Raw genomic sequence first — 26,827 nt, 5'->3', positions numbered from 1 at the left:
TTTCGTTCTTTTTCCAAAATGGGGGGATACAGACATGCGGAATTTTTTTTCCACCCCCGGGGAAAAACCCCCCCTCAATGGTTGATATGGAAAAAAACCCGGGACCTCGCTAAACCCATTATCCTTCCCGGCCCCGCGCCCCAGAATATCGCTTTCCCGGCGTTTTGGTAACCCCTGGGTCAGGGATACTACGAGCCCCGGTAAAAAATAACAAAAGGGAAATTTTAAACCCCCCATTAAACATTTTTTCCACGGTTTTTTTTTTTTTGGCATGGTTTTTTCCAAGATTTTTTTTTTCGGGAAAAATCCCCGATGATTTGCTTTCAAACAGATCGAAAACGATAAAATGTTTTCCCCCTACGAACACCCCCGTTGAAAACGAAAATTTCCCGTCTTCGAAACCCCGCGGATATAGGGGATTGAAAAGGGGAATGTTAATTTTTTGATCGCGAAAATAAAATAAAAAATTTTGGGAAATGCTCCGAATATCTACAACCCTCATAAATGATAACGTCAAAACCCCCCTCGACCCCCAAAAACCTTCCTTTTTACGGCGGCGAAAACGGGAAATATCTTTAACGCAAATACAGTTTTCCAGGGGTTACGGGAAAAGATCTTTTTTATGGATGTATTTTTTCTCTGAAAATCCTTTTTGGTTTTTGAAGACCCGGTGTTTTTTTTTGGGAAATCGGCCCACCCGACAATATCGTGGTAAAGGAATCCGGGGAATTTTTTTTTTTTTTTAATGGGAAAATTTATCCCCGGGGATAAAATTTTTCGTTAAAGGTTCGGGGGGGTCGGGGGCCGAGGGTAAATTATTTCCCCTCCCCCCAAATCTTTTTTCATCCTTTTTATTACCCAATCCCCGTGCAAGGGAAAATTTTTATTTTTTTGGCGTTATTTCGTATTTTTTTGGTTTTGCGAAATTTTCCCCTTCCAGTTTGGGCGTTTACTACGAACCCTCACAAAAAACGCGAATTCAAAGGTACTGGATTTTCGTGCAAATTTAAACAAAAAAGCAAATCAAAAGGATTTTTTTCGTGACGGGGGTTTTTAGTGAGTTTTTGGGAAATATAACATCCCCTTCTTTTCAAAACCCGGGAAACGGGGAAAAGGGGGGTTTCCTTTTTAGGGAAACATAAATACTTTTTTTACAATTAAGAAAGAACTAGGGGAAGGGCCCGAGCAATTTGGTTTTCGATAACTTTTCCCAAAAAGAGCTTTTAACATCCGTGAGTATGAGGAAGAAAAGAAGGGAATCGTTTTTTTTTTGAAAAAGAAAAATTTCCCACAAAATTTCCGGTTTTAAGGGCTGGGTGGCTAAAAAATTATTTTAAAATTTTTTTTTTGGGGAAAATTTTTGGTAACGGGGCAAACTTTACCGAATACCGTGTTTTGTCAAAAACAAAAAACGTTTAAAAGGGTTTTTTTTTGCCCCACAAACCCCCTTCAACATGAAAAAACCGTAAAATTGCCTTTTAAACGTGAGGTGATTTTTTTTTCTTTTTTTCGACTACAAAAGAGGCGATCGAAACCTTTTCGCCTTTCCCTAATTTTTAAAATAGGTTTTTACACGCCCGGTTTTAAAGGCCCGATTAAAATTTTTTGATTTTTTTTAAAAAAATTAACAAGCGCTTTTTTATTTAGGGACACGGTTTTCCGAAATTTAGGGAAAAGTCGGGGAGTCCCGGGAAAAATAAAACCCCGAAATACGGTTTTTTTTTTTTAGGCGCATGAGGGAAAAAAATTAAAAACTGCTAGCTCGGAAAAGGTTTTTACATCGGTCTTTTTCGAAAATCCGGGGGGTTCCCAAAATTTTTTCCCGCAATTTTTGGTTTCCTTTAACCCCCCCAAAAGGACTCCCCGAAAGGGGGGCCAAAAGAAAGGGGTTAACCTTGTTTTTTAAAAACCCCGCGTTTAGTTTTAATTTTTTAATAAAATTAAAAGATTTATTTTTTCCCGAAAAAGAAAGAGAAGAAAAAAGAAGAAAAAAGGGGAAAAGGGGAAGGGAAAAACCCTTTCGGAGGAAACCGGGTTTTAAAGGCGTTTCCCCTGGGAAAATCGATAAATCTTCTTTTAAAAAACCCTTCGGCCAAACCCGGGCTTTTCAGATAAAAATAACGGGGCCAAAACAAAAAATGCAACCCCCCTGTGTTTTTTAAAAAACAAAGATTTATCAAAAATCAAATTTCCCTTTTTCCTTAGGGTTTTTTTAAACCGAAAAATGCCCGGGGGCTCCCTCTTAAACTTTTCAAATCTTTGGGGGAGATACGCGGGGGGTTTTCCCCCCCATTTTTGGGAATGAAATGCAAATATTATATAAAAAGTGTAAATATTGTAAAAGTAAAAAAAAGTTTAAATTTTCCTCAAATAAAATTTTAAAAATTTTTATACTTTTTTAAAAATAAATTTTTTTTTAAAAACGGAGTTTTTTTAAAAAACCCGTAGTTTTTTTTTTTAAAATTTTTTTTTATTAAAGGGGTAAGGAAAAGTTTTTTTTAACCCAAAGTTTTTGAAAATTTTAATATTTGTACTAAGAAAAAAAAAACTTTTTTTCAAAAAAATCCCCCCTTTTATATTTTTTTAAAAAAAATAAATTTTTCAGTAATAAAATTTTTTTATATTTTAATAAAAAAAAATTGGGTTTTTTTTCCCCCCCTTTTTATTTTTTAAAAATAATAAATTTCCCCTTTTAACGAAATCAATTTTTTTTTTAGGGAAAAATTAAATTTTTTTAAAAAAAAATTTTTTTTAAAATTTAATTTTTTTTTTTTTTGGGGGGGGGCCCCCAAAAACTTTTTAAAATAAAAATTTTTAATTTTTTTTTTTAAAAAATTTTCCTTTTGTTACGGGAACAATTTTTTTTTTATATTCAAATAATTTTCATGGGCCCAACCCCACAACGTCCGCTATCGCAAAACAACACACCCAAAGAAACCTTTGAAATTAAAAAAAAATTTTATTGGGGGCAAACGCAACTTTGCGCTCGGGGCCTGATCGGTAAACGGTTGGGGCCTTAAAAACCCGGGGGGGTCCCCTCAGCTGATCGGTATTTTTTCCAAACCAAACCGAGGCCGGCCCTCATCAGCTGACGGCCGGGTCGTCAGCTGATCGGGGCTATTTTTCCCACACGAGCATTTCCCACCGCCGCGGGTTTGGGGCCCCCCGGTTTCGCGAATAACCCTTTTTTTCCGCCGGAAATTCCCCATTTTTCCCTACTATGAGGGGAAAAAATTAAAATTTTTTAAAAAAACGGACCCTTTTTTTAACGCCTAAATTTTTTTTTTTTTTTAAAACGCGGCCCCGGTTAACCTTTTTTTTTTCATTTACAGATTGTACGTAAACGTTTAATATCGCTTTTCCCAAAATTTTTGGGGGAAAAGGATGTAAAGCTTGGAAAAAATCCCCCTTTGGGAAACCCTTTCCCAAACTTTTTCCGGACCCCACGGAATGTGGAAAAAAAAATTTTTTTTTGAAAACACTTTTTCGTTTTTTTTGTTTTTTTTTAAAGTGTCCCCCATACCGATTCGAAAAGAATTTTTTTTTTTTTTTACGCCCCCATTTCAAGAGCCCCCATCAAAGCCCTGCAAAAGCGAATTTAAAAATTTAAAAGGGAAGAAAAAAGAGTAAACGTAAGAAAAAAGAACGTATATCCCAAATGCGTTTTTTTCCCAAAAAACTCGAAAAAAATATAATCGAATTTCCAAAAGGGGTTTAAAACCCGCCCGGGAAAAATTTTTTTTTACAATCCACTCACCTCCCCCAAATTTGTGTAAACCCACGATCTTATGAGAGAGTCGTCCTCCCTGCGATGTTTTTCGTAAAATCCCGTTTTTTTCTTTAAAGGGAACCATCATAAGAAACTCAGGTTTTTTCTTTATTTTTGCAAAAACTCTTCACAGGGAAAAGCGGGGGAAAGCGACTATCTTTTCCCAAGCGAATTACATAGTAATTTTTCCAAAAAAACCACGCGAAACGCCGCCCAAATTCGGCCCTTTTTTGCGCGTTTAAGTTTTAAGGGACAAACCTTTAAATTTATGGAAGAAACACTACCCCGGACGCCCAACCTTTGAAACCCCACGGGTATTTTTTTTTGCCCCTTTTAAAAACCCAAACCCCACTCCAGAGAATATCGATTTTCGGGCGTGTATTTTTTTTCCCAAAAGATAAACTGCATTAAAGCCTTTCATTTTTACGTAGATCGATTTAAAAAAGGCGGAGGCCGGGATAAAAAGGCTCGTAAATTTCCCCTTTAAAAAACGAATTGTCCCCTCGTTTTCAATTACACTGCCCATTGGGAAAAAAAGAAAAAAAAACGCAACCGGCTCATGTCGTCCCTTTTAAAAAATTCATCCGACGGCCCCCGGGGAAAAATCGCTTAGACGATCTAAACGGCGGGAAAAAAAAAACGAATCTTTTTGAAAAAATTTTTGTTTATCTGAAAAAAAAACAAAGAAACAGCGTTTTTTTTTTTCGTTTCCCCCCGGGCGATAAAACTCATTGTGTATTCAAATTTCGTTTTTTTTAATACTCCCCCTTAAAAGGGAACGTACCGCTTTTCGATAGTGAAAAGAAAGCCCCTTTGGGTAAAGCCAAAAAACGATCCTAAATTTGAAATTTCGCGAAAAAAAATAATTTTTTTAAAGTTTTTTAAAAGAAAAATATTTTGGGGCAACGCGGCGGATTTCTTACCCCCTATTTTTATTTTCCCTTCTTTTTACTCCCGGGGCTTATATTAACCCGGATTTATTGGGGGGATCAATTTCTTCTGGTTCTTCCAAGCAATAGCAGTATACGCTATTCCCCCGACAATAAAACCTCATCGTTCATTACGGAATTACCTCAATCGCTGCACTTACACGGTGACTGGGAAGTCGCGTTGAGCGAAATCCAATTCCCTAATACCTTTTTTCATGTAAGGCGCGAGAAAATGTACTCAGTTTCGTCGATATCGACCCTCAAGTTAAAGAGAAAAATAAAGAAGATGAGGTGTTAACTTCGAAGGAAGCCGTAATATCAAATGGCGTTTATAATAATATGGAAGAGCTCGTCTCCGCGATTAATTCGTCGTGCAAAGAAGCCGGTTCCCATATTCGTTTGGAGCAAGAAAAATTTACAGGCGGTAGTATTTTTTTTCTTCCTCGCGTGTCCCGCTGGTTGCAATCTGATTCATTATATGCATTTTTCCGATAGACTTTTGCAAATGATCGGTTTAGCTGATTTTATTTATAACGCTCCTAAGGGGAGAAGTCACTATTGTTCTATGCTCACGACATCTAAGCTTAATTCCAAAGAAAAATCTACTTCAATTTTTCTTCAACTCGGTTCTCTTGACGAAAATGGAGTACGTCGCGAAGGATTCTATAGTTACGAAGCGTGTAGTTTGGCGCGGGTATTCCCGATAAACTGTTCGTTTATTGCGATATTTGCGAACCTTACATAACAGGCGATGTGCAAACTCCTCTTCTCCGAATAGTGCCTGTCACAGGGGTGGGGCGCGATTACGAATATGGAACGAATCAAGTGAAATATTTCTCACCTCCGCATTATATCCCGCTGCGCCTAACAAATTTCCGACGGATTGAAATCGATATAAAAGACGATACTGGAAAAAATATACCATTTGAATCCGGCACGTTAACGGTGACTTTACATTTTAAACGTATCGATTAGATTTTTAAAAATACTCTGTAAAGATTTTTTTGATAAGAAAGAAGGATTTTGTTCATTAATATGGATTATTATTCGGAGTATTATAACGGATTACAAAACGGTGGAACTCGCGGCGGTGGAATTCCACGAGTTTTTGTCGGTTCACCCTATCAACGAGGTCATGGAATAGGTAGTTTTCTCGGAGGAATGTTCAGACGCGTATTGCCTTATTTAACTAGAGGACTAGGGGCAGTGGGTAAAGAAGCTTTGCGCGCCGGGGGGTTAATATAATCGAGGATGTTGAAAATAATTTGGGTAGCACTTCCCCACGTGGGATTTCGTCCGCTCTTATTATTTTAAGTTGAAAGTCTCGTATTCAGGATCGGCCTGATATCCATGGGGGGAAATTGAGAGTTTCTCGGTGTTGATTCACGATAGAGCGGTTTAGTTTTCGTATTGATTCTTCCTTCCCGCGCGTCGGTCTTAGGCATATGAATTTATGCCCCTTTAAAGATTACAAAAAATAGGGGGTTAAAAGGGGGCGGACCTCACTATAAATTCCTTATTTTGGAAAATTTTTGAGAAGTTAATTCAACTGTGATGAGCGGGGGGTCCGCCCAAAACAGTTTAAAATTATTCTGATTCAAAGCCGTATGAAAGATTTAAACGTGTGTTTTTACAGGGGGAGTGGAAGTTTTGAGGGTACTGAACACTATTTTTTCACACAAAAACACTTTTTATTCGTTAAGGTACAGGATTTAAAAAATAGAACTTAAATTTAATTAGACTTAAAATTTAAATTTTTAGAGTTGGATATTTTACTATTGAATTTAGAAATTGGTTTAGAATTTGGATCAGAGTTAAAATTTAGAAGTGCGACTGTATTGTCGGTGTCGCGCAAGAACTGAGAAATTCGGACTGTTTGGGTCCTTCGTTTCGGCGGCTGGGGCCCTGCGGCGGCCTGGAGAGGGGGAAACTCTCCGGAGTAGGGGCTTCACCGGGGTGGGAGCCCTTAGGCGCTCCCGAAGCGCCACGCTTATTTCTGGGGCGAGTTAAGCGTCGGGCCCGGGCTTTGGCGGGTTTTTCAAAAATGTTTGATATTTTGGATTTATTTTTTAAAGGGGGAAAAAAAAAAATTTACATACCCGGTGTAAATAACCCGGACGTAAAACCTCCCCCTTAAAAGAAAATGTTGGACCATGTTCCAACGTTTTCCGACTTATAGTTAAAATTTTAAAAGGTATATTTTGTTAACTTATCATTGATCTATTCTCCTTCGTTGAGGAGGTTGCCCAGTTTTTTGTAGTTATAGGCACTTCATTTGGGATTTTTCTGTGGGGGGGTGAAAAAACTTCGGTTTTCAAGGGGGGATTTTTAGGGGTGTTACTCGCCCTTTTGGCCCCTTTCTCGTCCGCTGGTTTTCCGGGGGTGCAGTAAAAACGTTTTTTGAGGTCCAAACGGCCCCCAGGGGTGCAAACCCATCATATAGGGAAGGGAGTGCGTACCCCTTTATCTGTGTCGTTAATAGTTTGGCGACAGGACGTGACAAATTTTTCCGGGATTCCAGCGCGGGGTCCAAACTTACAACCTTTTTCCAAAGCGGGCTCCGTTTTTTTCCTGCTGGTCGGGGTTTTTCTCGTCCAACGGTTTGCTAGAGGGCTTCCGCGGGGACTTCGTCCCATTGCTTCTGCAATTGTATGAGCATGAGGGTTTTCCAGGGGAAAAAATTGGTCGCGAAACGATCGGTCTTGTGGTATAGTCCCGCTGGGGGGGCAGTGAATCGGACTGACGTATCCCCATTGGGGTTTGGTTTTGTGGTTAAATCAGCGGGGGGCCATTGATTCCACGGGCTTTGGGTTAAACGATACCAGAGTTGTGTTTGATAAATCGTGGAAGTAGTTCGTTGGGCAATCCCTGGGTTTTTCCTGTTTTGTAATTTCCCTTATCTTGGAAACGGAAAGAGGTTTTTTTTTGGTGGGTGACGGGAGTTCGTTGTAGCATCCTTCAGCTTGTCGTACTCGGCACTCCACCGGTACGCATTTAATCAAATGGAGGACTTCGCCTGCCGTAATGGCGGTGTAGCCTGGTGCCTTCATGATTCGATGCGCCATTTCGTCCGGGGCAATGCTGGCGAGAGAGGAGAGAGCGTTTTGTAGAATTTGTCTCTCTAAAGCACATTTTTGTTCCATTATGTCTTGATACAATTGTGTCAATTGTGTTTTCAAGTGTTTTTCCACGTAAATGAATTTGGAATTTACGTAGGAAATATATCGAGGTTATCGATTGGGACTCTGGAGTGGCCCTAAACGTATGTCCAGGTTGAGTCTCGAGTATGCAGAGTTTGGGATGTTTCCGTCCTCAAAATTCTGTAGCCGCACACATTTATTTCCGTGGTTCGTGCTAAAGCAAAAGTGGTTTCTTGCGTGGTGACTGTGTAGATAGTCGGTGATTCCCTCTGTGTAGGCTTAGATGAGAGGCGGTGCGCTAGGCCTTGGTAGAGAACGTCGTAGCGATTGAAGTGGCAGTTATCGCTGGGTAGCGCCGTCCAATATGTGGTTGAGCCATCTGCGTCGTTGCATTTCCTTCAGCTACGGGACATCGAGCACCGGAGGGTAATATTACTTCATTGGTGCTATGTCTGACGGGGAGCTCGAGTCTTCGGGTGGTAATTTTTATAGATGCTTGAACGACCACGTTATCCCAAGTGCCAAACGGGTCGCTGAAACTGAGTTCCGAAGCATGTTCCGTCGGTTTCTGGTGGTTCCTGCAAGGGTCAAGCTACGGGTGGTTGGTGGTATTCACCTTGATGTCCGTGATGAGGCCGTTGTTTCCCAGGAATATAGTTCCGGTGTTGTTATAGTTTCTTGCAGGTTTCTGCCGATACTTCGCGGATGTATTCGCGCCTTCCATTGTGCACCAAGGATACATGTGAGTGCATCCCACAGTAGTAGATGGTTCGATCGATTTCAACCTTACATGGAGTCCGATGGTGTGGTCGAATTCGCTCAGTTGTAGCAGTTTGTATATATACTTCTTCTTTGTCCGCTTCAATGTTATCTAGGTTACATTCTCCGATATCCGTGAGGGATAGTGAAGTAGTAATGTTTAGACCATGCCCTCCGCAGTCATAACCTATTAGTCCGTCAGAGGTAGGTTATGGCTAACAGCGAGACTGCTATTAGGATACTAGCGTAGGTCTTCATTCTACTGAGGTTCGTCGATTACTGGCCGGTCCTCCGCCGATGCATCCAAGATATAGTCGTCTGGCCCGGAGGTGGGGGTCTTCCTCGATAGGGTCTTGATGTGGGGAAACTTTTAGCTTGTCTTCGTGTACAATTTTTGTCTTATTTCTACTTATGGCTAACTTAACGTTACGATTACCTAAGAGGCTAATGATTTATAGGGACCGGTGTATTGATTGCTTAATTTGCCTTTATTTGGTTCTTTTAATAAGTACACGTAGGTTCCCGCCTTGAAACCTGTTGGGCGTTAACTCGGCGGTCGTAGTAGACCTTGACCTTTGTTTAGCGGCTATTAAGTTTCCGCGGGCGACGGCTTGGGCGTCACTCAGTTTGTTAAAAAGGTTTGTAAGATAATTAGCGTAACTCTCGTCCGTAACGTCGGCGACATCGGGGTAATTGGAAGGCAACTTGGCTATCCTCCCAAAGACTAATTCATGGGGAGTATATCGCGTCCCTTCGTGTACGCTAGTATTATAAGAAAATGACGCTAGTTTTAAGTATTTGTCCCAATCATTGTTCTATCTACGTATTGCTTTAAGTATTCCCACAAGACATGGTGGGATCGCTCTATTGAGCCATTAGATTGCGGCCGGTAAGCCGTCGTTTTGAAGTGCTTAATTTTAAACCTTTTTGCTATGTTACGCATTAGGCTATTTAGAAAATGCGATCCCTGATCTGTTAGAATAGCTTTTGGCGCTCCGAAGACGCATATTAGTTCATTGGTGAACGCGTCAGCTACGTCGATCGCGTTAGCGTGTTGCAGAGGGATTGCTAAGGAATATTTGTTAAAGATCTTGTATGGTAAGTATATATTTGTTATTAGTCCGTGTGACGGGTAACGGTCCCATAATGTCCATCGAGATTTTATCGAAGGCTGTGCCAGGAGTGTCCGTTAGAACCATGGGTTGTCTGGTCTTTACGCGGACTAATTTTTTCAGTTGGCAAGGGCGACAGTTTTTTTATAAAAATTTGAATGTCATTTTTCATACCGTTCCATTGGTAGCGTTTCTTTATACGTTGGTATGTTTTTGTGATGCCTTTATGGCCACCGATCGCTGAATTATGATTTTCGGCGATAATGTTTTCTCTCTCGGTTTTTTTGGGGAATAGATATTTCGTTATTACAAATGAATATTTTTACATTAATTTCGCTTAGAATGCGCGTTAGTAAAGAGTGTACCGCGTTCCAGGGGACGTTGTCGATATCGCCTCTGGCTAATGAGATAGAAGACAGTTTCCAATTCTCTGACGACATCCAACAGCGATTGTAATGATTCTTGTAGTATCTCTTTTTCGGTAATTCCCGATTCGCGTTCTTTGACGACTAACGATATAATTTGGCGATTTCCGTCGCGGTTTACCTTTGCCCTGGCTAGAGTTGCTCCTCTAATCATGGGCAAAGATTGTTCTCTTGGAGCATGCGAGCTCCAAGGTCGATTGGTATACCTTGTTGTGTGACAAAAAACGACTAGGTTATCCTTACGCGTGACGAAATTATCTGGGATCGATATAACTTGCGGTCCGATTTTAGTTCTTTGCACGAATCGATCATTTATATTATCGAAAATAGGGGTGTCGTCGCTAGGATCGGAACTGTTGTCGCTCTCAGTCTCGCTTATTTCGCCGGTTTCGTCATTGTTAATATCGTCGTTGTTGATATCGGTTTTGTTAGAAGATCGCGTGTTTGGTGGGTCGTCTGTATCGTCGCTTTCCGTTTTGCTGCGACGATTTTCCGATTTGTTGCGGCGTTTCGACGGATCGCCTTTTTTTTTGGGTTAAATAGTGATTCCTCGGAACTGGAGAGTTCTCGGGTTTGTTCAAGAGGTAGGATTTGCTTTATCACGTTTAGGTTAGCAGGTTGGATTGGGTTTCGGGAAAGTGCATCGGCGTTATCGTTAATTTTTCCCGGCTTATATACTACGCTATATTCGTATTCCGCAAGTTTTAAGCGCCATCGGATGAGCCGTGAGGTGGGGTCCGTTACGGAATGTATCCACACCAGCGGTCTATGATCCGTAACTAGTGTAAACTTTCGTCCATATATATAAGGACGGAAGTAATTGACGCAATAGACGATAGCTAGTAGTTCCTTTTCGATTGTTGAATAATTTTTTTCTGCGCTATTCAAAAGACGAGATGTATAAGTAATGGGTAGGTCTTTGCCGATTTCCCCCTGGCTCAAGACTCCTCCGATAGCGTAACCGGAAGCGTCTGTTGTGACGACGAAAGGTCGCGTAAAATCGGGAAATTGGAGAATGGGCTTAGAGCATAATGCGTCGCGGAGTTTCGTAAAACTCTTTTCTTGGTCGTCTTCCCAAACAAATGCTTTGTCTTTCTTTAGCAAGTCTGTAAGGGGCCGTGCAATTTTAGAAAAATCCGGGATAAATCTACGGTAGTATCCAGCAAGGCCAAGGAATTGTTTAATATTTTTCGCGTTGCGGGGCCTGGGGAATTCCTTTACCGCGATTACTTTAGATGGGTCTGGTTTTACCCCATCGCTGCTAATTATGTGGCCCAAATATCCGACTTCCTTGCGCAGAAATTCGCATTTGTCTGGTTGGAGCTTCAAGTTAGCCTTGCGTAATCTCTCGGCTAGTTTGTTGAACTTGATTTCGTGTTCCCGGAGTGAGCTGGCGTACAATACGATATCGTCGAGATAAACGAAAAGTTCGATTCCTTGTAGTCCGCATAGAACCTGATCCATGAGTCGTTGGAACGTCGCTGGGGCGTTTTTTAAGCCGAACGGCATTCGCTTGAACTCGTAATGTCCATGCGGTGTCGAGAATGCAGTTTTTTTGCGCGTGCGACTCATGCATCGGTATTTGGTGGAATCCGGACGCGAGGTCGAATACACTAAAGTATTTTGCGCTGCCTAGCTGATCGAGAATTTCTGTTATGTTCGGCAAAGGATACGCGTCGCCTATCGTCTTTTCGTTTAGTGCTCGATAGTCCACGACCATTCTCCAACGCTTGTTTCCCTTCGAATCGGGTTTCTTAGGTACTATCCACAAGGGTGAATTATACGGTGATTCCGAATGTTTAATTACATCGTTGTTTAGTAATTCTTTTATTTGCTTGTCAATTTCCTCCTTGTGGATTGGAGGGAAACGATATTGTTTGGTATGTATGGGTTGATTGTCGGCTGTCGTAATTTTGTGAGATAGCAACCCTGTATACCCTAGCTTCTTGTTTGGCAGGTGAAACAAGTCGCTGTACGTTTCTATTAGGTTAGTTACATGGTTAATTTCTTCTTTGTTTAGATGGTCGAGACGAAGGAGATCCCGGATAGTGGATTTCTGTTCGACAGAGGATAACTCTGTGGTTGAGGAAATAGAAAGGATTTGGTTTGATGACCCTAAGGTTGCATCGGATTCGCTTCCGCTAGAGATTTGTTCTATTTCCTGGAGGTCTATCGTAGGGACCACTAACTCGCGGTCTGTATCACTAGCATTGATTGCGTGGAGGTATGCCCTTCCACCGTGATTAGTGACTATCGCTTCTCCGAGGAATACGTTTTCGCAGACGCTAAGACGCGGGACGTATCCTACTGCGACGTCGGAATTTTGTACGTTGACGTAGAACGTTGAGCGCGATCGAGCGGGTACTACTATAGTTTCGCGCTGTGAGAAAGGAATTTGAATATTTCGCCAGTACACTGACCCTTCCTTGAGATTAATGCTGCTAGCATCTTGGAGGAAGTCGGATCCTAGGATCCCTTCTTGAAGGATTGGGAAATTATTTGGTACCGCGTGGAGATAGAGGGGATAACCCATGTACACGATTTCGGTGGACCCGAGTGTTTTTATCTTCTCGTTTGTTATACCGCTAAGGTACAACGTGTCATCTTGACGGATTTTAACCTCGGGATGTAGATTTCGAATTTTAATGAGATTAGGGGCGGCCCCCGTATCTATCATAAATGTTGTTTCTTGTAAAAGTCCGTCAGCAATTAAGGCGACGGTGGGCGCGTGTGAATGACCGGGTAAATTTAATGTTGCGATTTTGGCTTCTCGGTACTCGTTCCTTCGACTAGATTTATCGGACGGGTCGTTTGGGGAGAAGCCCTTTGGTGAAGTGTACCCGACCTTCCCGCAGGGCTCGATGCGTTTCCCGTCTCATTCTTCCGCGCGTTATTATTGTATTCGCGTTTTCTACACTCCTCGATTTCGTGTCCATTGTTTTTACAATAGCGACACCATTTGTTAAGGCGGTCATTTTGACGAAGAAGAGCATTATTAGAGTTCGCGTTATTATAGGTTTGCCGTCTGTCGTTGTAGGCTGGACGATCCTCTCTTTCTCGCGTTACAGGGGGTCTCGCGTAATTGTTACGCGATAAATTATTCGGATAACGCTCCCGAGAATAATTTCCATTGCGCGGAATAGTATCAGTTTGCGCCTGGCGTGTATATTCATTACGTGGGGGGTCCGGTTCGCGACGGTCGCGCGGCTTATTTCGATCTCTGTCCAGCTCCTCTCTCTTTGCAAGTTCCTTTGCCCTTGCAAATGCCTCAAACGGTACGGAGAAAAGGCGTCTATCCATCTGCAGTCTGTACTGAAGAGGTAGACCGTCACAGAATGATCGTGCCGTGAGTTCGTCGATTTCGAGAGCAATTTCATCGTTCACATTTCCCGTTGTACGGCGCTTGGCATCTAGGATCGCGGATCTGAGTTCCTTAACACGACTAATGTAATCTAACATATGCTCGTGTGGTTTCAAGTACACCGTACTAAGTTCTCCTTTATATTGATCGATTGTTTTCGCGGAGCCAAAAGCGTTATTGAGTAGGTCTATTAATTGTACGACACTTTCGCAAGGTTCGTCCTCGACGGCGTAATAGGCGCGTCCACGAAGTTTAGTTTTTAGCAGAGCAGTGAGGTTCCGCTCCGAGGAAGGAGGAATGATTTCCCGAGCGCGACGACATGCTCGCGTGAATTGCCCTAGTGGTACGTTATATCCGTCGAAAAAAGGTACAGATTCCGTTGCTTCGCGAAATGAGACCTTGGGGAGTTGAGGCGACTCCATATGTGGGCCGGGTTGCCCGTTTGAATCGTCGAGGGACAATAAGGGTTGTCCAGAGAGCCGTAGAGGCGGACTGGTCTCTCTGCGGAGACGAGCTACTTCCCGGCGCAATTCCTCCATTTCAGCGAGGATGCTATCTTTTAACGCCGTCATTTCTCGAGGAGCGGCGTCCTCCGACGTTTTTTGCATTATTTCTCTAAGGGTTTCCAACTCGCGCTCTCACTTATCCTGCTTTTTACGTTGGTCGGTTAGGTAGGCGGCTTCGTCTTTCAAACTATTTTCTTTAGACCTTAACGCGGCTTCCCTAGTCTTTAGTCTAGTCTGAGTTTCGGCTAACTCGGTTTCTCGTTGTTTTAGTTTCAACTGAATTTCAGCTAACTCTGCTTCGGAAAACTCTTTCCTCGTTCCCTCCTTTTCTACCGAATCTTCCCTTTCTCCTTGTTTCCGGCGCGTGTCAACCATAGCTCGGAAATTACGTATCCCACCGCTGTCACCAATTTTGTTACGTCCCGTTCGCAGTCGCGGCGTGTTATTCGCGAGTGTATGATTCGCGTTGCACGTACTCGAACTATTGCGCGAGACAACGTCGTATTACGGAAATTTTTCCGGGGATACCCACGACGAAGGGTTTTCCGACAAAGGTTGCACGATGCGGAGGAAAGGGAAAGAATGTGTTACCCTTAAAGTAGCAGTTACGGCGTGGAGCCTATCTGTAATTCTACAGTTATGATCGCGGTTCCGTCTTCTATCCTCGCCGGGACCCTATCTGGGTTACGCGAGTAGTCTTCGTATACAGACTCGCAAAGTTCGCATAGGTCACCCGCCCGTGAGAGGGTGAGGCGGTTGCTGCAAGTTCCGCAAACTATCCCAACTAATAATCCACCTATGGTTAGGCTATGTTTCCGGATCCGCGTCCAGAACAATTGAGAAGTTCGAGGTAACGCGGCGAAGCATGAAAGACAAAGAGCGGCTTTAGTTTCAAAATGGATGTACCCGATACCGACTTGACAGTAATACGGAGGCTCGAGAGGTATTAGGAGATTAACTCCTGGAAGAGGGGTTACACCTCTAAAGGGGATTGGGCACATCTATACTTGCCACGTTAGTTGTATTAAAAGATCATGCGTTGTTCGCTCGTAGATGGTTGATGAGACCGGGCGTTGTCGAGAGGTCGGTAAATGTCGGTAAAGTGAGTCGATGTGGCGTCGATATAACGTCGGCAACTATCGGTAACGATCGTCGGTAAAGGCCGTCGGTATAAGCCGGTGGTAAATCGTTGGTAAGATCGTCGATAAAAGAACGTACGTCGGTATACTGTTGGTAAATCGAGAGTGTTCTTAATAGTTTATTGTTTAAATGACTACTTTGTTGTACGGATTTACGAAGTTATTTCTTGAGACACGAAGATTTTTAAAAGATTGAATTATTTGCGTTTTTCCGTGTTAGAAGTTCGAGAGTTGTACCGTGTGCAGTGGACGACCCTAGTTTTATAGCCTGACCCTTTTTTTATAGCTTCCGCAGTGACGATGGAAAAGAGGAAAAATGCGTCGGAGATTTTTCTAGAATGTTCTCTTCCACGTGGTAAAACCGTCTCTGAATTTGCTAACACGCACGATTCCTCAGGTTAACATGAATTTCACTTACCTTTAGTAGCACTTTCTTGATCGTGTCGGCTCGTACTTGGAGGTAGTGCGTGCGGCGAGGGTCGTTCACTGGGATGTTTGGCGGCGGCAGGCGTCGTGGTTGGAACGTTATTGGTATGCACTTCCACTGTAGGAGTTCGTCGCTCTTATTATTTTTAATGTTGAAAATGTCCTCGTATTCAGGATCGGCCTGATACTCCACTCCGAGAAATTGAGAGTATTCCTCGGTCGCTGATTCACGATAGAGTCGGTTTAGTTTTCGTAGTTGATTCTTCCTTCCCGCGCGTCGCGTCTTAGGCATATTGAATTTGATGCATCCTCTGAATGATTACTCAAATAAGGAGGGTTGATATGCGGCGGACCTCACTATCAATTCCTTATTTTGGCAAATGCTGAGAATGTTAATTCTAACTGTGATGAGCGGTGGTCCGCTCCAAAACAGTTTAAATTATTCTGAATTCAAATGCCGTATGACAGATTTAAACGCTGTCGTATTTTATCACGGGAGTGGAAGTTTTGAGGAGTACTGAACACTAGTTTTCACACATGAATACACTGATTTATTCGTATAGTAGTACAGGATTTGAAACTAGAACTTAGAATTTAGACTTAGACTTAGAATTTAGATTTTAGAGTTAGGATATTATACTTAGAGTTAGAATTTTAGAATTAGAGTTAGAATTTGGACTCAGAGTTAGAATTTAGAAGTGCGACTGTACTGTTCGGTGTCGCGCAGAGAACTGACGAAATTCGGGACTGTTCTGAGGTCCTTCGTTTCGGCGGCTCGGGCCTGCGGCGGCCTGGAGAGGGGGAACTCTCCGGAGTAGGGGCTCTCACCGTGGTGGGAGACCCTTAGGCGCTACGAAGCGCCACGCTTAGTTTCTAGGCGGAGTTAAGCGTCATGGCCGGCTTTGGCGCGTTTTTCAAATAATGTTTGATAGTTTTAGGATTTATTTCTTATAGGTGGAAAAAAATTTACATACCCGGACATAGTAATCAAGCCGGACGTGACACTAGGGAAAAAATAAGTAGTCTAATGAAAGGTAGGGGATATAAATCGGATAAAAAAATTCATGTAGCGCAGTTTCCTTTCGGCAAGCTTAAGAGTCACGTCGCTAAATCCTCGGTAACCGCATCGCGTAAACGTCGTAAGACAAATAAGAAAAAAAGTTTATCGAAAATCAAGTCGCGTGGGAAAAAAAGAACAAATACAAAAAAAACTAAAAATAATACGAGGAAAAATCGCTCGACTGTAAAAAGACTCAAGTTGTCCGCGAAACGGCGTAAAGCTAATAGCGGTAAAAAGCGTACAGTATACGATATATTTTCATAATCGCCATTATTCTAAATACGTTTGTTCGTGACAATAACGTTGGTAGAGCAGGCGGTAAAAGAAAAAAATGTCATTTCTTCACACACACTCGAGCGAGTGTTTAAAGAGCGAGCTCGATCTCTTCTCTTTACCGCCCACGCAAACTAGCATCGAAAGTTCGCAATGGATTTATTACAAACCCGTGACCTCGCTTTCGGACGACTCTCTGCTAGAATTCGTCATCCCGGGTCACGGAGAAGAATATTTAGATCTCACACACACGTTACTAAGTCTTCGGGTACGTGTAGAAACCGAGCCGCTACCCGGTCTCGCCACCGGATCCGCCGTCAACGTGGGTCCCGTAAATCATTTTCTTCATTCCATCTTCAATCAAATCGACGTGTATTTCAATCAAAAGCTCGTGTCGCCTCCAAACAACGCTTATGCGTACCGCGCGTACATCGAAGCGTTGTTAAATTATTCATCACCCGCAAAAACTTCCCATCTAACCTCGTGCTTATGGGATGCGGATACACCCGGTCACATGGACGATACAGTAGGAGCGGAAGGCAATACCGCTATAGCAAGACGAGCTCGTTACATACGCGGAGGGCGCGCGCTAGATCTTATAGGTCACCTCCATTGCGGCGTTTTCAATCAGGACAAATTCTTAATTAATGGTGTCGAGGTGCGGTTGAGACTCGTGTGCTCGAAAGATACGTTTTGTTTCATAGAAACTAATTGCACGTCGAAAATTCGTATACTCGATGCAAGCCTAATGGTGAGAAGAGCGAAAATAAGTTCCGGAGTATTACTAGCGCATGCTAGAATGCTGAGCAAAGTTACCGCCAAGTATCCGCTTACGAGAGTTGAAATTAAAACATTCACGATTCACAGTGGCGTTGTGGGTGAATCGTTAGATAATGTAATACTGGGACAATTACCAAAACGAATAATAGTATGTTTCGTCGATAATAAAGCGTTTAACGGTGACAGAAAATTGAATCCGTTTAATTTCCAAAATTACGGAATAAATTTCTTCTCGCTATACGTCGACGGTACACAAATACCCAGTAGACCGTTACAACCGGTTTTCTCGTCTCGCGAACCGCTTTACATCGAAGCTTATCATATGCTCTTCTCAGGGACGGGTATCCATTTTTTGAACGAGGGAAATTCTATAAGTAGAGATGATTATTCTCAGGGATATACGTTATTCGCTTTTGATCTTACACCCGATCTATCCGCTAATTGCGCCGGTCATTGGAATCTCGTGAGACACGGAAGTCTTCGGTTAGAAGTGAGATTCGAGAAGGCACTCACCGAAACAATTAATTGTATCGTTTACGCCGAATTCGATAATGTCGTAGAAATCGACGCATCGCGTCAAGTTATCGTCGATTTTTCCGGTTAGCTTTTAACACTCGTTCACCAACATGTATTTATACACAGTAATGTAATACGCGATCTGAAAATTTTCCCCCTCCTCTTCCTTTGGAAATTTTGATGACGCTATTCACGAAGTGGAAACTATGTAACGCGCTAGAATGAATTCAGTTTTGTACGAGACACGAACAAACGCGCACGTTTCGCTAAGAGCTTGTACCTCACCAACGAAAATCTCACAATATGGACATAGTCGTCGACATACAAGGTTTCCGCGATGAAGCCAATAAATTTATCGCGAAGGAAGTCGCCGTTGTCGCAATCGATGCTCCGATTGTCGAGCATTGGATTATGATGCCACCATACGCGTTTGGAAAATTACCCGCAAAAGCAAGACGAGAAAACAATTGGCTCTCACGAAATTATCACGGTATCGAGTGGTTCGACGGCTCAGTTAATCCTAAATATTTTACCTTGCATCTCCGCGAAATCGCAAGACACGCGCGCTGCGTTTACGTCAGAGGTAACGAAAAAGCAAACTACTTGAGGAATTTACTTTCCAGAGATATAAATAATTTGGAGGGTACCTCACCAGCATTTAAAAATCTACCGGATGAGGAGAATATCGTACAATATTGCGGTCATCACGGGATTCGAAAATTTGGAACCTTTCATTGCGCGTTATACAATGCTTATAAATTAAAATGCTGGCTAAGTGCGCAAAATAATTGCGAGAACGTTTCGACCTCTACCGAAGCTACTTGTAGTTCTGACGAAAGTTGGGAAATTACCTTCGACGATAGCGACGATAAATACGACGCCGCCGTTTCTCGCGATGTAAATGAGAATATAACTAAAATACAAATAGAGGAGAAAAATCAGCAAAACAACGAACAGCAGATTGAAAAAGAAGAAGAGAGATTTGTGATTTCTGAACCGTCATCGACGTTGACGGATAGAAACAAGAACGAAACAATTTCCATCTCGACGCAAACTGACATTGAAAACCTCTCAAAACAACTCAAGATAGAAGAAAACGCATTGTCGAAAGAGGTAAAAACTGGTATTGTTCAAATAATACCGTACACTCGTTCGTATTCGGGATAAAAAAATGAACTCTCGCGAAATTCTACAAGCATTGCGTCATCTAGATGCCAGACATGTTGGAGTCTATGCAGCCGACAGAGTTCCGAGGGTGTGGACGAGGTCGACGGCTATCGTCGCTAACACCGACAATCACGATCGACCTGGAGAACATTGGATCGCCTTCTACCTCGATGAACACGGCACAGCCACTTACTTCGACAGCTACGGATTACCCCCCTTGTATCCAGGATTTCTCATCCGACTTCGACGAAACTCCATCATCCATCGTTGGAATATTCAACAATTACAAGGAATTTTTTCTAAGACTTGCGGACAATACTGCTGTGTATTTTTATATTATATGTGTAGCGGCTATAATCTTAATCAGTTTCTCGCTCTTTTTTCCGAAGATTGTGAATATAACGATCGTTTAATCATACACTTATTTCGTAAAATTTTTACTCACAAAAAACAAGCGAATCATAACAATATATAATATGAATTTTAGTATTAATAAATAAATTTTGTTCTGTAAAAATATTTTAAATATAAATCATATTTGTACTTTTAAAACCATTGTTCAATTTTCTTTCACTTCCTCTTTCCAGAAATTGTTATTTTAAAATAAAATTGTATCCGACATCTTTTCAACAATAAGCATTCTTTCTAATCTACGATGATGCATTATTTTTTTTATCGTGACACGAGTCGGAATGCTCGCCAGTACAAATATTTGCGTGTTCTTTTTTATTACCCTACGGCATTGTCAGTTATTACCTGCCACCGATCCCCGGTCGACCGCATGACGCTTTTCTTGGTCAAAATGTTTTTACCCCACCCCGTCTAATATCGACCATTTGATTCGACGAGCTATCCTTGCCATACGTATACCCTAACTGTTTTTACCCCACCCCGTCCAATATCGACCATTTGATTCGACGAGCTATCCTTGCCATACGTATACCCGTACCCCCATACCGTACCCTACGCAACTTTAGCTTAATACCTCATCTAATCCTTAGACTAGTAAGATCTCGTTTAGCTCAACATACTAGGACCCTGCTCAGAAACACGAAGGCCCCAGGTTCAAATCCAGAGGAAATCAGAAAAAATAAAAAAATAAAAAAATTCTCATCCCCACCTTTCGGGGCCAGTCGCCATTTTTTTTCCCCCAACACCCTCTCCCCCTACACCCACACTCGGAAAAACCAGACGCCGGTGGTGGGGGAAAGATAAGATAAGACGGCGCCAGACGGGTCGGTGGTGGGGGTTTGTTATGACGGGCCATAGTGCCCACTATACTACTTATATTCTTAGAATATTTAATATTTTAAAAATACGCCTACAATATTAAATAATATCATGCGCTTATAGGGAAATTTTTTTCTAATAAAACATTGGCGATTTTAAAAATAATATTTTAGGCAATATATGTCGGCGGTGGAATATTCATGATATAAAAACATAAGTTTTAAATATATAATATATTTATTGCTTTTAATATATTATATTTATTGCTATAAATGGGAATTTTAATAAAATAACTATAATAATCCTTCATCTTGCTATGTAATTTTAGATTTGATTCTTCCAAGCATTCGGTGGTCTCTGAACATATTGTAGATAAAAAACATGCTTTTGATTGGGATAACGTTAAAATACTTGATATCGAATCTTACTATTATAAAAGACTTATCTCGGAGATGATACACATAAAGGAGCAAAAGCATGGTATAAATAATAATACAAACACCGAATTGCTCAACAACGCTTATTTTGACATTCTAGAAGAAATAGCGAATTTTTAGACTTATTAAAATGTTTATGTTTTGCGACTTGACACATATTTATTCAACTTTTTAAATGACTTGACATCAGTCAAGTACTAAGTTCAACAACAATTAGAGGCATTGTCATCTCAATTTATTCGGAACAATTGTAAGCAATAAGTAACTAATTTTTAATTTTTAATTTTTAATTTTTACATATACATAAGTAGATTTCTATTTTATAATATAATATTTCTTTTTAAATTCAGTTTATAATATCTAATATTAAATAACTTGGAGAGGATAGACATGATCATTGCCAGACTGATAGTCTTTCGCCGACTAACGATGAGTGATTGGTTTGGAGTAATGTTTAAGTGCCACTCTGAGGTTTGAATAATAATTTTAAAATATTTATTGATTAGCCGGATAAATTATTTTAATTCGATTTTTGCTTCTAATTGGGACTTCTCGTGTTGAACTATTTTTAATAATTTCAATATATTGTTAACGTATTTCGCCTTTTAATTTCGACATAATTATCTAATTTATTTTGACTTTGTATTGCGACTTTTTATTAGAATTTTTATTTATTTTTTTATTTATTATTATTGTTTCATTGCGCACTGAAAAAGACTAAGTATAGTTCGAAACGTTTGTAATTGGTTTTTTTTTTAAATTAAAGTTTTTTCCAAGTTTTATAATAATTTTTTATTGCTTGTTTTACATGGCCTCGTAATATTTAATAAGTTATCATTGTGTTTGTTTACATACGAGCTTGAGCATTGTTACAGATTAGGTGATTTTGTATTATTTTTACATAATTGCTAATTTAAATAATTATTGATGTATTTATTATTTTACATAATTACTAACCTTGTTACTTATTAAACGATTGATATTGAGAAATACTTAAAAATTTTATTAAATAAATTATTATCAAACTTTATTATAATATCCTTTTATTATCAGTTAATAATATTCATTATTACGGTAGTAAGTACTAACTAATTATACATTTTAATTATTAAAATACTTCCCAATCTCCGTATTCCATCTGTTATCCTGTCCTCGCGAGTTCTTCCCCTACTCCTGACCACGCGTGTTCTACCGCTCGGCCCCGCTTGCTCAGGTTTCCTCCACTATGCGTACTCGTGAACGCGCGTAAACGCGCAGAATTTGAAGCCCAGGACGTGACAATATACTACATCTGGAAACTCACCATTTCTTAGAGTGCAAATATTATGGAGAACGCAACAAGCTAATATAATTTGTATTTTTTTTTATATCAGTCAGGAGTAAGCAATCTAACAAAATACGGAACCCTTAATAATCCAAACGCTCGCTCTATGGTCATCCTGGTTGATAACAAACAAAAGTTATAATTTTTTTGAAGTGCTGTGAGATGGCCATTATCTTTAAATAGAACCATTAAATGCGGAAAAATTGCATATGCAGAATCTGCTATAATGAGTATCGAAAGGAAAGTATTCATTTGGCATTTCAATGTAATTCTGCAAATGCAGAATTTCTCAACACTCTTGCATCATGTACTGAGCCGACATGTCCTGCATAGCAGTGAATAAAAACTGTTTTTGCGTTACATACCGCTTGCAAGTGAATCACATGAAATTGTTTCCTGCATATGTATGAAGCAGGATTTTCCTTTGAAGCTCTAATTCTAATATATGGTCTATCAAGGGCTCCGATTACATTAGGAAAACCTTGCTTTCGCAAATTCTTCAATAGTACGGTGTAGCACTTCATTTTTTGGCCACTGAATGAATCTTGGTGCAAAACAATGCAAGGCATAAGTTACCCTTCTTACTGCTCTGAATGCTGTTGCTTTTCCAACACCAAATTGGACATGTATTGATCTGCGAAAATAAATATATATGCTACACAACTCTACATTTAAAAATAACAAAAAAACTGCATTCTGATATTGCCAAAACTGAAAATCTATAGTGTATGTATGTATATGACGTAAATTATAGATTTTCAGTAATAGCAGTGAATATTAAAATAGTCATTATATTATTATTTTATTAGAGTATAAGAATAAAAGTAAATACCTATAAGAATCTGGAGTAGCTAAAAACTATAATGTTATTAATAATTGTTTTTCTGCCGATATTTGTTTTCTTCCTGTTGTATTTGTTAGAGTTAAAACTGGTTCAATCAACTGCATAATCATTTCAAACGTTTCAGGAAACATCCTGCACACAAATAAACAATTTAAAGTTTACTATTTTATAAAAATTGCAATTAATTTCTATATTTGCTATTTATTTTCTTTCATAATTAAACAGAATTTATATTTTTTTAAATGGTAATGATGAAAGTGCACTTTCAAATGATGAAAAACAAATTCAAACTTACAAAATATAAATAATTTTTTGTGCAATCATATTAAACTTTATCTGGTGTTCCTTGAATTCTTGTCGCAAATATCCTGGTCTACTCGTTCTACATAATCAAATAATTTTTCGAAAGGAATATTTGTTCCTATAGTATTTCCTACCATAATAATAGCATAAATAGTGGACATATCTGTTTAGTAGTATAGTGGCAGGTATGGGCTGTCAAAACAAACCCCCACCACAAGCCTCTCTGGCGCCGTGGGCGTGGCTTGTCTTTCCCCCATCACCAGCGTCTGGTTTTTCCGACTACGAGTGTTGGGGGAAAAAAATGGCGACTGGCCCCGAAAGTTTGGAATGAGATTTTTTTTTATTTTTCTGATTTTCTCTGGATTTGAACCCGGAACCTCCGCGTTTCCGAGCAGGGTCCTCGTATGCTGAGCTAAACGAGATCTTACTAGTCTAAGGATTTGATGAGACATTTAAGCTAAAGTTGTGTAGAGTACGGTATGGAGGTTCGGGTATACGTATGGCAAGAATAGCTCGTCGAATGAAATGGCCGATATTGGGCGGGGTGGGGTAAAAACAGTTTGACCAAGAAAAGCGTCATACGGTCGAACGGGGATCGGTGACAGGTAGTGGCTGACGATGCCGTAGGGTAATAAAAAAAATAAAAAAAAAAGAACACGCAAATATTTGTTCAGGCAAGCATTCTGACTCGTGTCACGATAAAAAAAATACATTATCGTAGATTAGAAAGAATGCTTATTGTTGAAAAGATGGCAGATAAAATTTTATTTAAAAATAACGCGCGGCTTAATAAAGGTGAACAGGAACATGCACGTTGAGAAAATTTCTGGAAAGAGGAAGTGAAAGAAAATCGAACAGTGGTTTTAAAAGTATAAATATGGTTTATATTTAAAATATTTTTACAGAACAAAATTATTCACAAACATTTCAAGAAAATATTCATCGAATAATTATTAACATTTACGTTTTGTTATGATTGCATGTACAATTTGTTCGAAATAAAGTGAAATTATTTCTAAAAATGTTATCTCAAAGTATACATCGAGAAATATTAAATCTTTCAGCTGGGTGCGTACATTACGTTCTAATTCCTTACTGTTACCTCTGATCGTGAGTTTCACGATACTGTTATTGATTCTACCGTTGACAGGAAAATTTAACTGTATTTCGTTAATTAAATATCAAGCACATTTGTTGACATTAATTGAAATAAAATTTAGGCGATTTAAATTAGCGTTCACACAATCAACTATATTTTCTATACCTTGACAAGTCGTTTTCTGCATGACTATCGCAATGTTGTAAGTTTTACGTTTCTTCGCCTTCGGTCCGTTTGCGTTTGCATCCTCCGCAGTTTCGGAAGAAAGATCTTCTTGCTCGTTTTCACGATACGTTATTAGTATAGCTCTAACACCATATGCGGTAGTGAAATTTATAATTATCTTGTTAAAGATGATCGAGCTCAAATTAATTTTATCACTGTTTAAGTAGTTCGACATTGTTTCCATGTTTTCTTGAAATTTTTGCCACGATTTCATGTCGAAGCAAATCCCTGCAGCTCCGTGAGATGTTAATTTAACAGCAGGCAGAAAATCCAGTTCGACGTTGTCTTCCGTCATAAGACCCACTTGAATTTTCTTCGTGTAGGATGAATTTAATCCGTATGTTGTTGACAGCAACATGCGCGGTTGTTGCTCGATTTTCTTAAGATTGTTCATGGTAGTTGCCACCGCGTAGAAAATCAAAGATTTAATAATCAAAGACGCGGTAAAATCGAAAAATAGAGAACTTTTTACTAACTAACTATCTTTTTACTAACAAACTTGAAAGTTCGAGCGATGAAAGACGAGTGAGCGAAGATTTTCAAGAAAATTTATAAGAAGGAAGATAAAATAGAAAAGTGGTAGGGAGAAAATGCATGCGTAGTATAATAAAAATTATGTGGAAGGGGAATTTTTTAAACAATATAAACGATATAATTTTTAAATCTGACTACAGAGAAAATATAAAATTCCTATCGCTATCAAAAAAAGATACCTGAAAATTCCTCATCTTGATTTCCATAAACTTTTTGTAGCTAAGTAAATATCGCCCTAGATTAAATATTTTTTGTATCTAAGTAAATATTACCATGTATATAAATATATATATATATATACGAGGAGTGTTCAAAAATTATCGCGAATTTTGTGTTTTTTCAAAAATTATTTATTTATTTATTCATGAATATCTATTTTGTTCCCTTCAAAGTAATCCCCACCAGATATTATACACTTGTGCCAACGTTTTTTCCAATCCTCGAAGCACTTCAAAAAATCATTTTTTGTGATCTTGTTCAGCTTCTCCTTCGATGCCGTCTTTATCTCCTCAATCGTAGCGTAGCGTCGTCCTTTCATGGGCCTCTTCAGTTTCGGGAACAAGAAAAAGTCACAGGGGGCCAGATCTGGGGAATACGGTGGCTGCGGCATTATTAGTGTGTTGTTTTTGGCCAAAAATTCGCGGTCGAAATTGAGCAATTTTGGTACAAATTTCGTGGCGACCCGTGTCATGCCCAAATCATAGGTAAAAATCGAATGGCACGAGCCAATCGATATGTTTAGGTCCTCAGCAACTTCTCTAACGGTGATTCGACGATTGACCAATACTATTTTCTTCACTTCATCAATGTTTTCGTCTGTTGTTGACGTGCTCGGGCGTCCGGCACGCTCTTCGTCGTTCACATCTTCTCGGCCCTCGGAAAACATTTTGTACCACCGATAAACGTTGCTTCGGTCCAAGGTAGCTTCACCATATGCCACAGTCAACATTCGGAATGCGTCCGCGCACTTAATTTTGTTTTTCACACAAAATTTGATACAGATTCTTTGATCCATTTTTTGGAATAGGAAAAAATCGAAGACGAGCCAAAACACGTGCAAGCAAAGCAGCTGTCAAAAATTAACTGAACATTCAAAATGGCCGTACTTGTCGGCATAAATGAGAAACATGAGTACCAACATAACGCCACAAAAAAATCGAAAATCGAATATACGTAACCCGCGGAAATTCAAAATTCGCGATACTTTTTGAACACACCTCGTATATATATATGAATATAAAACATGGGTAAAAATACACGACTATGAGAAAAAAAATAAAATCGAGAAAAGATACCTGAAAATTCCCCATCTTGATTTCCATAAACACGTATAAATACGGCTCTCGGAGTTAAGTTAGCTAGTTACATTTTTGAATTTTGTTTTTCGCGTACTCACGTATTCGACGTAAGTGTACTATTAAATTTCAATAATGAGTTCGAAAAAAGTACAATAATTGAAATTTGTCTAT

General features: G+C 40.0%; 1 protein-coding gene and 1 long non-coding RNA gene across 3 annotated transcripts; one reads left to right on the top strand and one right to left on the bottom strand.

The window, feature by feature from the left end:
* Window positions 1–16,957: 16,957 nt before the first annotated feature.
* On the top strand, window positions 16,958–18,283 carry LOC146723059 (uncharacterized protein F54H12.2-like). The gene has a single exon (XM_085483219.1). The coding sequence runs from the start codon at window positions 16,958–16,960 to the stop codon at window positions 18,281–18,283; it is 1,326 nt and encodes a 441-aa protein (XP_085339345.1).
* Window positions 18,284–21,843: 3,560 nt separating this feature from the next.
* Window positions 21,844–24,364, bottom strand: LOC114945288 (uncharacterized). Of its 2 annotated transcripts, XR_014924783.1 has the most exons (4): window positions 23,493–24,364; window positions 23,186–23,329; window positions 22,719–22,987; window positions 21,844–22,624 (listed from the first exon to the last, which is right to left on the bottom strand). It is a non-coding gene; the product is annotated as an uncharacterized LOC114945288 (long non-coding RNA). The 2 variants fall into 2 exon arrangements; XR_014924782.1 differs by having other exon boundaries at window positions 23,186–24,364.
* Between the last annotated feature and the right edge of the window lie 2,463 nt (window positions 24,365–26,827).

The sequence above is a fragment of the Nylanderia fulva genome, unplaced genomic scaffold (genome assembly GCF_048542155.1).
Source record: "Nylanderia fulva isolate GAGA-0341 unplaced genomic scaffold, ASM4854215v1 Scaffold239, whole genome shotgun sequence".
NCBI lineage: Eukaryota > Metazoa > Arthropoda > Insecta > Hymenoptera > Formicidae > Nylanderia > Nylanderia fulva.
This window is presented reverse-complemented; position numbering and strand designations above follow the sequence as displayed.

Excerpts from the sequence above, each read along its gene's own strand:
- LOC146723059 (XM_085483219.1), top strand. The coding sequence starts at position 16,958 with ATGTCATTTCTTCACACACACTCGAGCGAGTGTTTAAAGAGCGAGCTC.